A 15,732-nucleotide genomic window follows, 5' to 3' on the forward strand; every position below is an offset into this window, starting at 1 on the left:
GGTCCTAAATCTTAGTAGGTTGTAACAGATGTCCTTTTTCTGCACTCTCTGTCTGTGGCTAAACAATTGCTAAAGGGCTGAATCCTTAAGAGAGAAGTATGGTTTCTACAATTCCAGATTGAAGCAAGCATAAATTAGCTTGAGCATAATTGGAAGATAATTTAAAGCACCAGGCCTGCAGCCTAAGGTTTCATTCTGCCATAGCATTTAAAGCCCTAAACAACTTAGGCTCCCAATATCTGAAAGGCCACAATTGGAATGAATTTCAGAAACCAAAAAGTCATATAGAAAAAGACGATTTTCGAGCTGTCTGGCCCCAGAATGCTAACCAGGCATTCAGTTTTGGCAACTGTAGCCCTGGTTTAAGGAACCATTTGGCACCTAGATTATCTACCTGAGTTTCTAACACTGCAGCCCGTCCCTACAGACCCTCTTGGCTGTCAAGATTGTCTGAGGGAGCCCACCTGGTAGTGTGGGATATGTGAGGGCATTTTTTGTGGCAGCCGCCGAGCTGTGGCATTCCCGCCACACAGAAAGGTGAAGGCACACCTGTTTCTCGTGGCCTTGACACCTGAGAGATGTCTTTTAGGGCTCGCCCTATTTTTGATTGTGGCTTAACTGTTTTTAATACTGTCTTTTTAACTTGTTGTAATCCAGTTTGGATGGCGTGGTAAGCCAAACCATGCAGCCACAGGAGTAATCTCCCAGCCAGCTCCTTCTTTCCTCTGATGCAAACATGGTACCAAGACCTGTTCACAATGAAGGAAAGGGTGAGGGAGGCATGGCCAGTGATTGAGGACGATGGGTATTGTAGTTCAGCAGCAACTGGAAAGTCCACAGATGTTTCCCCCTCCTCACACCGAGCTAACATGCCTGCTACTTTTCCCTCCGCACCAACCCACTAACTTAATTTATCTGTTGAACTGGGAATATTTGAGCACAAAGTTTGACCACTTCTTCACATAGGGTTTTCTCATTCTTCTTAATGCTCTTTCTTTTCGTCCATTATTCCTCGCTCCTGTGACAGGTTTTGTTAGGTGGCTGCTGAATAACTTTTCTTTCTTCCCTTTCTCAGTTGCCTCTAACTGACTGGTGCCTTTTTCTTCAGCTTCTCTCTCTCTCTCTCTGAGCGCACGGGACAATTTGAGACGTTGCTGGTTGGTTCTCGAATTCTCTGGCAACGCAGGGAGTGGGACGGGCTGGGAAGGTTCTCGCCAGACTTTCCAGAGTTTGAGGAGCGAAAAATAGTAGCTTGGAAAATATTGCCAGAGGGATACAATTGTAGGTTGGCAGGCTAGGTGGCGGCACCGACAGCTGAGAGGAGAAACCCTTGTTCAGGAGATGTTTGTTTTGATGTGGGAAGGATGGCTTCTTTTTGGCTTGGGTTTAAAGCATAAAAATAAATGATTTTTTTTCCCCAACAGATTTTTGGCATTTAAAACAGATTTTTAAAATATGCTTTTGGAGGAAAAATATTTCTAAAGATAGTTATCTATTTATGTTACATTATAGTCCAAAGGCTATTCATCAGGAAATAAGAATTTGTTTTAAGTTTTTCATGTGTGCTAAACTCAGTCTAAGTTTTTTGTTTTTTGTTTAAATTGTTTAACCACACCAGTTAACAAACATGGATACATTTGCTATCATGTTATTGTTTTAGTTAAATAAATTGTTATTAAGGAAATGATTATATTTCTCCTTCCAATAAAGTACGGCGGAAAAGTTGTCCAAATACAAACAGTTAACTTATTAAACCTCACAATAATTTCATAATTATCTGTATATGTATTTCTAACAGTATAACTAAATCAATAATTTTTGATATAACTGTAAAAATGGTTGTAAATAGTAAGAGTACACCAGCAAGAATGAGTCTTTCTGTAAAAAATATGATTTAAATCAAGTCTTACTTACTAGTGATTTAAATCAAATCCACCCTGGTTTAAAGGCAGCCTCTTTTTGTTGCCAGAGCTCAGATGGGAAACCTTTTTCTCAGAGTGAGGGCTGCATCAGCTGAGGCACATTTACATTTGCTTGAAGTAGCTGTTAGGGGAAGGACTAGCAGAGCATATGCTTTGCATGCAGAAGGTCTCAGGTTCAGTCTCCAGGTAGGACTGGGAGAGACTGGAGATTCGCTGCCTGTCCGTGCGGACATTACTTTGCCAGATGAGGCAGTGATCTGTGTCTGCACAAGGAACTTAGGGAGCTGCCTTAGACTGAGTCATCAACCCACTGGTCCATTTACAAGATTTCAAACCAGGTATCTTTCCCATCCCTACCTGGAGATGCTCTATAGCCGAGCCATGGTACAGTGGTACCTTGGTACTCAAATGCCTTGGTTCCCAAATGCTGAAAACCTGGATGTAGGGGTTCTTGTTTTCAAACATTTTTCGGAAGCTGAACGTCTGATGGGGTTGTTGGCTATTGTTTTCGGGGCACCTGCACCAATCAGAAGCTGTACCTTGGTTTCCAAAAATTTCAGGAGTCAAACGGGCTTCCAGAATGGATTAAGTTTGGTGCTTTTGTTTTTGCTATTTATTTTGCGTTTTTGTTTTTCAGGCTTTTTCGGTTGATTTGTTTTTGTGACTGTGTGGAACCCGGTTCAGCTACTGATCGATTGATTGTGTGACTGCGGAAATGGGGAAAAAACAATGACTATCATCAGTGCAAGAAAGAAAGAAAAATTAATTTAAATTTTGATCATCTACAATACTGTCTTCATTTAGTTTATAGTAGTAATAATAATAATAATAATAAATTTTATTTATATCCCACCCTCCCCAGCCGAAGCCAGGCTCAGGGCGGCTAACAATAATCAAATAATCAAACAATCAAATAATCACACATTCAAAAATATTTTTGAACAGTACAGTGGTGCCTCGCAAGACGAAAAGAATCCGTTCCGTGAGTCTCTTCGTCTTGCAGTTTTTTCGTCTTGCGAAGCAAGCCCATTAGCGGTTTAGCGCTATTAGCAGCAAAGCGGCTATTAGCAGCTTAGCGGCTTAGAAAAAGGGGGGGAGCGAAAAAAATCGCAAGACTCACAAGACATTCTCGTCTTGCGAAGCAAGCCCATAGAGAAATTCATCTTGCGAAGGGCCTCGAAAAACGGAAAACCCTTTTGTCTAGCGGGTTTTTTGTCTTGCGAGGCATTCGTCTTGCGGGCCACCACTGTACATTGATTATTGCTTTCATTTTATGGATCAGTGGTCTCATTAGATAGTAAAATTCCTGCTAAACTGCTGTTTTAGGGGTTGTTTTTAAAAGTCTGGAATGGATCGATCCGTTTTGTAGTCCTTTCTATGGGAAAGCGTGCCTTGGTTTTGGAACGCTTTGGTTTTGGAACGGACTTCTGGAACGGATTAGGTTTGAGAACCAAGGTACCACTGTACGAAGCCGCTTCCTAAGGGAGTCTTGGCATCCTCTTTTCCCTCTGCTTCTCTCTGTCCCTGGGTGACCGAAAGCACCCTGGTCCTCTTTCTCCCTGAGGTACGGCTTTCTCTGTGCAAATTTTACCCTCCGACTAAGAGGGACCTTCCCTTGTGAGCCACAGGCCTCCTGACAGAACAGCAGCCTTGGCCTTCCCCCAAGACTGCATTCCTGATCCCCTGAAAGGCCCATTGAGGAGCCAGAGGCCCTGGCGCTGTCTGGGACCATCGGAGCCAAAAGGGGATGCTCAGGGCTTTAAAAGGAGGAGAGCGGAGGGGACCCAGGATGGAGTTACCACTTAGCTGTGCCAGGCCTCAGAGACACAGCTCTTACGGGTTGTTGTTTTTTAATAGCTGGGAACAGCCAGGAGAGACAGGGCCCAGCAAGATATCTGCCCATCACTCTTGTCTCAGGAAACTCCAAACACAATGTGCCTTTTATTCTCATTTTAATTCCGTCCACCATTAGATTGATTGCAGAGACTCGGCTCTGAATAATTGCTACTATTAAACCACTCTGCCCACATGGTGCATGGCCTTAGATGTTGGACTATGGTTCAAATCTCCACTCGGTCCCAGTCTAACCTACCACACAGGGTTTTTGGAAGGATGAAATGAGGCGGGGGAGAGAATTGAGCTGCTTGGAGGATAGGTGTGGTGTGCACATAATAAAATAGGCAAATAAATGCTCTGTATTATTGAGTGCGTTCTTGTGCAGGGTCAGGATGGCGCAAAATGCCTCTCTGCCAAGTGTGGAATTGAGCAGCAAATGGAAACAAGAGACCAGATCCTTTGTGTCTTGTAAGGAATTGTAGAAAGAACCCTGGGGTTTTTCATTTTGCTTTTTTAAACTCCCTGAAACAGAAGACTAACACAGCAGGGCTCAGCTACCTTTCTTCCTGCAAGTTCTTCATTTTGCAAGCAGTTTTTCAACGGGTGTGTTTTTAAAACTGCTCTTTCCATGCCCACCCCCTCGTATTCCGAAATGGCACTGCCTGGTCAGGATTCTACCATTCCATTCTGCTGCTTCCATTGACTGGGCTGGAACTTGAGATTTACCAAAATCTGCTGACTTCCACTCTGGTCCTGTAAGTTTCAGTGACGCTGCCCTTGCTGTGTGGTCACAGAGGCTTACTGTGCCAATGTGTGGATGCCATTGTGCCATGTAAGCACATAAGGCCTCTGTGTGTGTTTGGCAAAGCCTGTGGAACTCATTGCATTAGATGGATTTTGCTCAGGTTCCCATCAGTTCTGGAACAGCAGGGAGATCTGTGGCAGATGCATCATTGGGGGGGGGGTGTCTTTTTTCCTTGAGGCTGTACCCGCCTCAACTCCATGCCACTCAGCGCCCTTCTACCAGCCTGCCATGCCTTAAAAAGTAAAGGTAAAGGGACCCCTGACCATTAGGTCCAGTCATGGATGACTCTGGGGTTGCGGCGCTCATCTTGCTTTACTGGCCGAGGGAGCCGGCGTACAGCTTCCGGGTCATGTGGCCAGCATGACTAAGCCGCTTCTGGCAAACCAGAGCAGTGCATGGAAACGCCGTTTACCTTCCTGCCGGAGCGGTACCTATTTATCTACTTGTACTTTGACGTGCTTTTGAACTGCTAGGTTGGCAGGAGCAGGGACCCAGCAACGGGAGCTCACCCCGTCGCGGGGATTACATTGATATAATAAAACAGTGGATATTCTCTGCTCCGCCTCCGTTCCTGATTCATTCAGTCCGCATGAGAGAAATCTGGAGCCTAATTTTCTTCCAATAGAGATTATTGGTCCCAAATGATGGGACAGCATTGCATCCATCTTCCATAAATGGATTAATAAGAAGAGGCGGGAATTATAGGGACAGAACTACCCAAACTATAGAAATTTATTCATGTACTTGACTGCAGCGGCAAGAATGTTATTTGCCCAAAAAATGGAAAGAAGAAGAAGCCCCGAGGAAACAAGAATAGATACAAAAGCTTATGGAATACGCAGAAACGGCAATACTTACCAGAAAAATAAAAATCAAGATAACAACCTTTTTTTATATAAAAGAATGGAAATGGTTTATTGAATATTTACATAGATAGATAGACATCAGCTTAGAAACCAACTAAGTTTGTTCTTGATATAAGCTTTCTATCTGAAGAAGTGTGCATGCACATGAAAGCTTATACCAAGAACAAATTTAGTTGGTCTCTGAGGTGTGTGTGTATAAAATAAAGATAAGAGGTGGGGAAAATACCATAGCTGAGTGGTAGAGAATCAGCCCAAGTTCAATTCCCAATCTCTCCAGGTAGACCTGGGAGAGAGAGTCGTGTCTGAAACCCTGGAGGAGCCACTGACTGTCTGAATCGCCAATAATGAATGAGATGCCACAGTGGTTTCACGCAGGATAAGGCAGAGATTCCTATGAGTCAAAAGGAACTGTGTTGGTGGGATGACTCACTAGGCCCCACTCCCCAGAAACCTGGCAATGGACCACTGGATCGAGACATTTCTCACAGCTGGTTTGAGCTGAAGATGCCATGGGAACGAGGAAGAGTCATTGGTCCCAGCAGAGTTACTCCGATGCTCTGAGCCAATGCTGCAGCTGTGTCGGCAGGAGAGGCTGCACATGTGTGTTTTTTACATGCATGTGCAGAGAGAAGCCTTTCTCCTCCTAGAAATCCATTGCATCCGTATTCATCTGTTTGTTGAGATGTGGAGGGTGGGGAAGACCAAAATAGGGTTGGCGGGACCAGTCTAGTGCTTGGACAAATACCAGGAAATTTTTGCTGCTGTTTTAAAATTGTCAAATATTCCATGAAGCCATGAATGCCACTGTTGAGATGGTGGCTCACATAAAAATATAAATGATTTACAGTGTTGTTTGTCAGCAAGTACAAGAGTGAAGGTTCTTTTTCTGCTAGTAGTCTGACGTATTTCTCATTGGGGAAGGCTGCATGGCAGAATATCTGCTTTGCAGAAGATTCCAGGTTTAGTCTCTGGAGCATCTCAGACTGGGAAAAGACTGGGAATGCTGCTGCTAGATGGGCAGAAAACCACACAAACGTTTAAAAAGCAGTCCCACAGATAAAAACACTTGAAGATGATTCGAACACAGATGATGACTGGGTTGAGGTTCTCCACTTAAAAGCTTCCTTGGAAGATGAAGGTCTTCAGAAGCAGGTTTCTCAAACGACAACAGAGGCAGCATCTGTATGATTTGCAAAGGGAGGGAATTTCAAAGGGAATGTATTGTTTTGGGTGCTGGCATCTGTCTGTCTCAAGAGACAACGGAGTGCGCCTCTGGGGGTGAAGCCAAACTGCTGTGTTAGCAGTACCAAAATGACCTCTGCAGGGCCCAGACCTGGGCAGTGTGCCTGAAGTTCCTGGGCCGCCCAGATGACAAGACCTCCCTTCCTGGCCTTGCTGTTGTGATCCAAAGAAAAGCAGAGCAATACGTTTTGCACCACTTTGGCTGCAAGAGCTGCTGCAAGGAGGCGTACAAGATGCCAACCGGTCTTAGGGACTCCACTCCAGATTGGGGTAGGGTTCCTGAGCCTTTTCTTCTCTCAAAGATACCCTGCAAGGCAGCAGAAGTTTAGGATCAGAGTTTTCCATCTGCCCCTCGCTTCCCTCTACAGCACGTACAGAAACCCCATTCTTGTTTGTTGGACCCACTATTGGTCCCATCCTCTCAATCCACCAGAGCCTGTCTTTGCAAGCAGAGGAAGTCCCTAACTCACAGAGAGTTTGAGACCCACCGGCTACCCTCACCTGGTTTAGCCAGCCAGTTGAAGCCATTCCTGGGGTATGACTGCTGTTGCATGCTGACAGATTCTAGGAGCAAGAGCTGAGTGCAGACTGGGGACCAAAGGTGGACAAACTGCCCCAGAAGAAGCATGACATGTCCCCACCAGAGGTAATACCCCATACAACCCAAAGGGAAGGTGCCACCACAATAAAGGCCCTGTTCCTATATTGTGAAGAACAGGCCCCCTGATAAGATCTTCAGAAGGTTTTCTCACAGTGATATATTGGGTATAGAAGGGGCAAAGTGATCTTTTAGGTAGAAGGATATAGGGTTGCAGGCTTATTCTGGATCCAATCCTGAACCTGTAAGGTAGCCTTCCCAAACCTCGAGCTCTCCCATTGTTTTTGGCTCCCATCCGCCCTAGCTGGCCAGGTGTGGCTGATGTCAGTTGTCGTCCAAAACATCTGGGGAGCACCAGGTTTGGGAAGGCCGCAAGTGTTCCTGCACAAAAGCCCGAGAGAGGAATGGCCCAGTGACTGACTTGCATTTAGAGGAAAACCTTGCTTCCTGTCTTTTAAATACAAATGGAATCACTATCATATCTACTGGCTGCACTATAACCAATAGTTTATTTGTAATTAGTGTTCTTTAGCAAACCAGTTGATGGTTAAAAAAATACATCTGCGTTGAAAAGTTAATGCTTTTTCAAATGCACAACCCTTATTTGACCAGATCTCTTTCGCCTGGTTAGATCCTGGCCTGCAAACCAAAATTCTTTCTTTCTTTCCTTTGGTGCGTAAGAGCGAGTCAGCGAAAGAGCGGGTCACATCGTGCCTGGCCTTGGCTACTACTAGCAGTGTTGTTTTTGGGAAGCTTCTCTGCTTACTCAACACGCTTGCAGCCGGCGCCCGGAATACGTGTAGTTCGTGGCTCCGGTGCAATCTGAATCTGGGACCAATCCAAACACGCCTGCCTGCCTGGGTGTGCAAAATCTTCGCTCCTGTTAGCAGGGATCCTGGTGGTGTAGATCTCCTCCGCTGTCCCCCTGCTCTCCCCCTGGGCCTCTCTCCTCCCTGCAAGGATTAGAAGAACATCTTTTCCAGCACTTAATCACCAGGAATGTGATAGCTTGTCAGAAGGTAGATAGAGGGAGATGGCCCTTAGGCTCTGTGCTGCTGAGAGAGGAGGGGACACTTTGGTAAGCTGAGCTCTCAGTAGTAGAGAAGAATTTAGAAACCTTCAGTTGGAGGGTTCCTGAGGTGAAAGCTGGGCATAGTGTCGTGACAAACTGGAACGTGTCCAGAGGAGGGCAACCAAAATGGTCAAAGGCCTGGAAACGATGCCTTATGAGGAACGGCTAAGGGAGCTGGGCATGTTTAGCCTGGAGAAGAGGAGGTTAAGGGGTGATATGATAGCCATGTTCAAATATATAAAAGGATGTCACATAGAGGAGGGAGAAAGGTTGTTTTCTGCTGCTCCAGAGAAGCGGACACGGAGCAATGGATCCAAACTACAAGAAAGAAGATTCCACCTAAACATTAGGAAGAACCTCCTGACAGTAAGAGCTGTTCGACAGTGGAATTTGCTGCCAAGGAGTGTGGTGGAGTCTCCTTCTTTGGAGGTCTTTAAGCAGAGGCTTGACAACCATATGTCAGGAGTGCTCTGATGGTGTTTCCTGCTTGGCAGGGGGTTGGACTCGATGGCCCTTGTGGTCTCTTCCAACTCTATGAATCTATGATTCTATGGTCTTCAACTGGTCCAGAACCAAGACCCACCTCTGACACATGCTCACCAAGCTGCAACATGGGACCCACTTTCACAATTTGACTGTTGATTTACACTGTAGGATCCCATCTTAGGTGGGGGTTCACTTCCAGGGGTTCTTTGTATACAGGAAAATCCCGCATATCCAAACCCAATCAAGGCGGAGAGCTTAAAAGCTCTTTCTTTGCTGGGTAACCCTAAGTGGATCCGGCATAAAAAGAGCTTTTAATATTATTATTTGCATACCACCCTATAGCCATAGCACTCAGATCGGTTCGCAACATAAGAATAAGATATAAAATTCACAAAAGACATAATAAAAAAACAAAAACAAACCAATAAATTCCCCCCACAGACACATTTAAAAGGGTATCGGATGTCAGTCAGCCAAAAGCCTGGTTTCAATTCTGAAGTCCTCCAGGGAAGAATGGGCTAACAATATTAAATTTCCAAGTTCATGTGTCCAAACACTTCGCCTCTACACAAAGAGCTCTTACTAAATTCTCTACGATTGCTGGATTTGTTCAATCTGTGAGTGCTTCCAAAAATCTTCAGGGGAAATATGCACTTATGGTGCCATCTTCTGCTTTTGAGGAACTGGCTTGGGGGGGGGGAAGCATTCTTAATTCCTACCTAGCTTTTTTTAGAGCCCGAGTTAGATCCCGGCTTTGATAGCCAAGGTGCAGTTTATATATGTAAATCCTCTGGTTTCCATTCCTGACTCTATCTGGGGAATGTGTGTTCCTATTTTCAGGCAAACTCCTGGTACTGACAGCTGCCACAGATGAGACAGAGGGTTACCAGCGCTTCCTGCGGACGGCCAAGTACTTCAACTACACTGTCAAGGTGTGAGAAACTCTGAAAATAGCAGATATTTCCTTTCCATTAAAATAATAAAAACATTTGAGGGGGGGAGGTAGAATGTAGAGCCAAATTTCAGCTCTTAATTTAACTGTCCCTGGATTACCTCAGCAGTCTTATACTCTGGTACCTCATGGGGCATGACTGTATTGCAGCGGCCAGGGAAAACCTTTCTGAGCTTGAGGGCCACATTTCCTTACAGGAAACCTTCCAGGGGCCACATGTGAATTGATGGGGGAGGGGACAGAGGCAAAGGTGGCAGAGCAGCAGAGGAGATTCTTGCCTTTGCACAGTAGGCTATATTCCATCCCAGGGCAGGCCCAAGACGTTTTGGCACCTGAGGAGAACCACAAAATGGTGCCACTGGGGTGGGTGACCAGCAGCGTCTCCTCTTCAAGAGGCCGCTGTAGAAGTAGCTTTGGTGGGACTGTCATGGAGGCAGCAGATCCAGCCTCCAAGAAATGTCCCGTCGCTGTCGTTGCTACCACAGCAGCAAGCAGCCCATTCCTTGGAAGATGGCTCTGTTGGCCTTGTGGATCTTGCCGCCTGAGGCGGTCGCCTCACTTTGTCTCGTGAGTGGGCCGGCCCTGTTCCACCCAGGCAAGGTGGAAGAGGCATTATCAGTCAAAGGACAGTTTTGCTTTAGAGGAAAATAACGAATTTCCACCCCTGTTGCTTTTGTGTTGTTGTTATCTCCCAGACTCTCGGCCTAGGAGAAGACTGGAAGGGTGGGGACGTTGCTCGGACGGTCGGCGGAGGACAGAAGGTCCGCTGGCTGAAGGCGGAAATGAAAAAACATGCCAATGAGGAGGACCTAATTGTCATGTTTGTAGACAGGTGAGCTCACAGATTCTCTCTATGCCAGTCGCAACAACTTGACTGTGAGGGAGGCCTATGTCGCAGGGTTGTTGTGAGACTTAGCACTTACATGTTTGATCTGTTCATTTCATTGCACTTCTTTACTTTTCTTTTCTTTCTCTTCTGCCTGCATGGGCCCCCAAACTCAGAGCAGGTGAGATGAGGATATAATATATTAGCTGTGCAGGTCATAGAATCATAGAATCATAGAGTTGGAAGAGAACACAAGGGCCATCGAGTCCAACTCCCTGCCAAGCAGGAAACACCATCAGAGCACTCCTGACATATGGTTGTCAAGCCTCTGCTTAAAGACCTCCAAAGAAGGAGACTCCACCACACTCCTTGGCAGCAAATTCCACTGTCAAACAGCTCTCACTGTCAGGAAGTTCTTCCTAATGTTTAGGTGGAATCTTCTTTCTTGTAGTTTGGAACCATTGCTCCGTGTCCGCTTCTCTGGAGCAGCAGAAAACAACCTTTCTCTCTCCTCTATGTGACATCCTTTTATATATTTGAACATGGCTATCATATCACCCCTTAACCTCCTCTTCTCCAGGCTAAACATGCCCAGCTCCCTTAGCCGTTCCTCATAAGGCATCGTTTCCAGGCCTTTGACCATTTCATGAGGAAATAAGTTGGTGTTGCACTTTACCTGATAAAGGAGTGATGGGGAGGTCAGGGTCTTTTCCTTTTGAAGGGAAGAAAGTGGGGGTGGGCATGGAAACAGGAGGAAACTGAAGTTTGGAATGGGGATATCCATTCTCTGAGGAAGAGAGGCAGCCGACCATTTAATTCCCACCCAGATATTTGTGACTTACCACACTTTAAGGGTGACATGAGAAGAGCTGTGTTCAAATCCCCCCATTTGGTAATAGAAGCTGGTTTGGTAGCTTTGGCCAGGTCAATTACTTCTAGCCTAGCCAACCTCACAGGGCTATTGAAATTGATGGGCAACCAAGAAGATAAAGGGTCTGGAAACCAAAAAGGCTGATGGCCAACGGTTGAAGGAGCTGGGTATGTTTAGCCTGGAAAAGAGGAGACTAAGAGGTGATAGGATAGCCATTTTCAAATAACTAAAGGGCTGCCCCATGGAAGCTTGTATTCTGCTGCTCCAGAGGGTACGACCCGAACGAATGGATCCCATTGCAATAAAGGAGATTCTGACTAAACACCAGGAAGAACTTTATGATGGTAAGAGCTGCTTGACAGTGGAACGGACTCTCTCAGAATTTGATGGACTCTCATTTATTGGAGGTTTGTAAGCAGAGGTTGGATGGCCATCTGCCAGGGCTTCTTTAGACTTTGATTCCTGCATTTTCTGGGGGTTGGACTAGATGACCCCCCCCCCCGGGTCCCTTCCAGTTCTGCAGTTCTAGGATTCTATAAAATGTTGAATGAGTGCTGTTAGTAATTATAAATGGGCATGCTCTTTTCCTGGAGAAGGCCGCAGGCCCAGCCTCACGATAAAGCATTGCCTTGCTCACCTGAGGCCCCTCGCTAAAAGCTCTCAATCTGCCCTCTTGTCTGCTTCCCAGCTACGATGTGATTCTGGCAGGCAGCCCCATCGAACTCCTCTGGAAGTTCCTGCAGTTCAAGAGCAACGTGGTCTTCTCGGCGGAAAGCTTCTGCTGGCCAGAGTGGTCGCTGGCCGAGAAGTACCCGCCGGTGGGCGTGGGAAAACGCTTTCTGAACTCTGGAGGTAAAAGGCCAGCTTCCCTTCCCTTGTCCCCCCCCAACTCCCCATTTAGCAAAGTAACTTGAATTCTGTGCTAGGAAGGCCCACTGCAATCTGCCACTGGAATCGATTATGCAAAGATGCACATGGGTTTTGCACAATTAATATTCCGTTGCCGAGTGCCAGGTTTCCAAATAATACAGTGTTCCTTTAGCAAGCTGTGTGGGTTTGGATGGGTAGGTGAAACTTAAGAAGGAAAGCATTATACAGTGGTACCTCTGGTTAAGAATTTAATTCGTTCCGGAGGTCCGTACTTAACCTGAAACTGTTCTTAACCTGAAGACCACTTTAGTTAATGGGGCCTCCCACTGCTGCCACACCGCTGGAGCACGATTTCTGTTCTCATCCTGAAGCAAAGTTCTTAACCCGAGGTAATATTTCTGGGTTAGTGGAGTCTGTAACCTGAAGCGTATGTAACCCGAGGTACCACTGTATTAGGAAAGCGTTATATTGGAAGAAGGAATGAGATGCTCACTGGGGCTATAAAGACCTACTCTTCTGTCCCGAAAAGTACTGTTACCGCTTTCTTTCTGCTTGAGGTTCTAGCTATTTGCTGCTCACACGCTTGCAAGTTTATATCTACAGCCATATGGACTAGAAGCTTGGAGCAGAGGGAATTGAGTGTAAAAGCTATTTAATAGTTTATACTAGATGCTAGATTAGGGGACGCGGGTGGCGCTGTTGTCTAAACCACTGAGCCTCTTGGGCTTGCCAATCAGAAGGTCGGCGGTTCGAATCCCTGCGACGGGGTGAGCTCCCGTTGCTCAGTCCCAGCTCCTGCCAACCTAGCAGTTCAAAAGCATGCCAAAAAGTGCAAGTAGATAAATAGGTACTGCTTCGGCGGGAAGGTAAACGGCGTTTCCATGCGCTGCTTAGTCATACTGGCCACATGACCCAGAAAAACTGTCTGTGGACAAAGGCCGGCTCCCTCGGCCTGTAAAGCGAGATGAGCGCCGCAACCCCAGAGTCGTCTGCGACTAGACTTAACTATCGGGGTCCTTTATCTTTACCTTTTAGATGCTAAATTACAAGATTGCACAGCAAATGTGAGTGTAACAGGGCCTGATTGATGACTGGCTTCTTAGCACCTTCTGACAGGAGCTTCTGTAACTGTCCTGTCGACTCCAGCTAGGATGCTTCTGCTACTGCCCTTCTGGAAGTGTGCCAGGATTGTAGCTCAGGTGTGCTTTGAAAGTGCCCTGCGAGTAATAATCCAGCAGCAAGACTCTGTTTTCAACAGGCCAGGTGCTCACCTTCCAGTGGCAGACTTGATCTCCAAATGTAGAGATCGGCATTCTGAGAATTCCTGCTTTACTTTAAAAAAGAAAAGAAAAAAAAAGTTTCTAGTCCTTAAGGTGGGCTGGGAAGCTCAGGCCTGGAGACCAAATGCAACCCTCCTGGCCTTTCTACCTGTCTCTTGGAATTCTTACTGACCCCTCAGGCACACCTTGAGGAATTTAGCCTGACTGGAATGTGTTTTGAGCTCTGAGAACACCTCTTGCTTGTTGAGAGGTGTGTGTGTATCTCTCTGTGCGTACAGTGGTACCTCTAGTTACGAACTTAATTCTTTCCGGAGGTCTGTTCTTAACCTGAAACTGTTCTTAACTAGAGGCATGCTTTTGTTAATGGAGCCTCTTGGTGCTGCTGTGCCGCCAGCACACGATTTCCATTCTCATCCTGGGGCAAAGTTTTCAACTCGAGGTAACTCTTCCAGGTTAGCGGAGTTTGTAACCTGAAGCATTCAGCAGAGCGGTTGCTGAACAGCTTGGTAGGTTTCTGGATGAAACATCGGCTCTGGATCCATTCCAGTCCGGCTTCCGGGCCGGTCATGGGACCGAGACGGCTCTGGTCGCCCTAACAGATGATCTCTGCAGGCAGCTGGATCGAGGCGGGTCGGGGCTGCTGATTCTTCTAGACCTGTCAGCAGCCTTCGACATGGTCGATCACAAACTCCTGGACCACCGCCTTGCCGACGTGGGGATCCAGGGCACAGTCCTTCAATGGCTGCGCTCGTTTCTCTCTGGTCGGGGACAGAGGGTGGCGCTTGGGGGGGAATTGTCATCCCGCCACTCCTTGGTGTGTGGTGTGCCTCAGGGTGCAATACTCTCCCCGATGCTTTTTAACATCTTTATGCGCCCCCTCTCCCAGCTTGTCCGGAGTTTTGGGCTGGGCTGCCATCAGTATGCTGATGACACCCAACTCTATTTGTTGATGGACGGCCACCCAGACTCGGCCCCAGACACACTGATCAGATGCTTGGAGGCTGTGGCTGGATGGTTACGTGGGAGCCGGTTGAAGTTAAATCTTTCAAAGACAGAGGTCCTCTGGCTGGGACGGGACGATATGGGATTGAGGGGGCAACTCCCATCTCTTGCAGGGGTGCAATTAGTGCCAGCACCGTCCGTTAAGAGTTTGGGTGTAATCTTTGATACCTCCCTCTCCATGGAGGCGCAGATTGCAGCTATAACAAAGGCGGCATTTTTTCATCTCTGCCAAGCTAAGCAGTTGGCTCCTTACCTCTCTCGTCCTGACCTAGCCACTGTGATCCACGCGACGGTCACCTCCAGACTGGATTATTGTAACTCGCTCTACGTGGGGCTGCCCTTGAGACTGACCCAGAAACTCCAGCGGGTGCAGAATGCCGCAGCAAGACTCCTTATGGGGTCTTCGCTGCGAGATCACATTCATCCGGTGCTATGCCAGCTGCACCGGTGGAGTACAGGATCAGGTTTAAGGTGCTGGTTTTAACCTTCAAAGCCCTATATGGCCTAGGACCCTCGTACCTACGGGACCGCCTCTCCTGGTATGCCCCACAGAGGAACTTACGGTCTTCAAATAAAAACATCTTGAAGGTCCCAGGCCACAGAGAGGTTAGGCTGGCCTCAACTAGAGCCAGGGCTTTTTCGGCTGTGGCTCCAACCTGGTGGAACGCTCTGTCACAAGAGACAAGGGCCCTGCAGGACTTGACATCTTTCCGCAGGGGCCTGCAAGACAGAGCTGTTCCACCAGGCCTTTGGTCAGGGCGCAGCCTGACTCCCTCCTTTGGCAATCTTTACAAAACTTTAGTTTATGGTTGCCATTAATTTTGATTTTAATTAATTTTTATAATGTTTTTATAATGTTGCACTGTTTTAGGATTGTTAGCCGCCCTGAGCCTGGCTTCGGCTGGGGAGGGCGGGATATAAATAAATTTTATTATTATTTATTATTATTTGTAACCTGAAGCATTTGTAACTCGAGGTACCAATGTATACAGAAACTAGCCTATTCTACAAAGGTAACATAGATCGGCCGAGCCACTTTTGCTTCTGACCGCTGGCACATGGCCCCCAGAAGGTTGCCAGAAGGGAATGTGGCCCTCGGGATAA

At 46.8% G+C, this 15,732-nt stretch overlaps 1 protein-coding gene and 1 long non-coding RNA gene across 2 annotated transcripts in view; one reads left to right on the plus strand and one right to left on the minus strand.

Moving 5' to 3' along the window:
- PLOD3 (procollagen-lysine,2-oxoglutarate 5-dioxygenase 3) overlaps positions 1-15,732 on the plus strand; it is a 34,723-nt gene that overhangs the window by 4,328 nt on the left and 14,663 nt on the right. Inside the window, exons 2-4 of the mRNA XM_079951565.1 lie at positions 9,668-9,759; positions 10,475-10,611; positions 12,165-12,328. Of these exons, the coding sequence (XP_079807691.1) occupies positions 9,668-9,759; positions 10,475-10,611; positions 12,165-12,328 (393 nt within the window). The remainder of the gene's footprint in view (positions 1-9,667; positions 9,760-10,474; positions 10,612-12,164; positions 12,329-15,732) is intronic.
- Positions 7,760-11,567, minus strand: LOC307202073. The gene is made up of 2 exons (XR_013832803.1): positions 11,282-11,567; positions 7,760-8,222 (listed from the first exon to the last, which is right to left on the minus strand). It is a non-coding gene; the product is annotated as an uncharacterized lncRNA (long non-coding RNA).

The sequence above is a fragment of the Podarcis cretensis genome (assembly GCF_951804945.1).
Source record: "Podarcis cretensis genome assembly, chromosome: 13".
NCBI classification, from domain to species: Eukaryota; Metazoa; Chordata; class Lepidosauria; order Squamata; family Lacertidae; genus Podarcis; species Podarcis cretensis.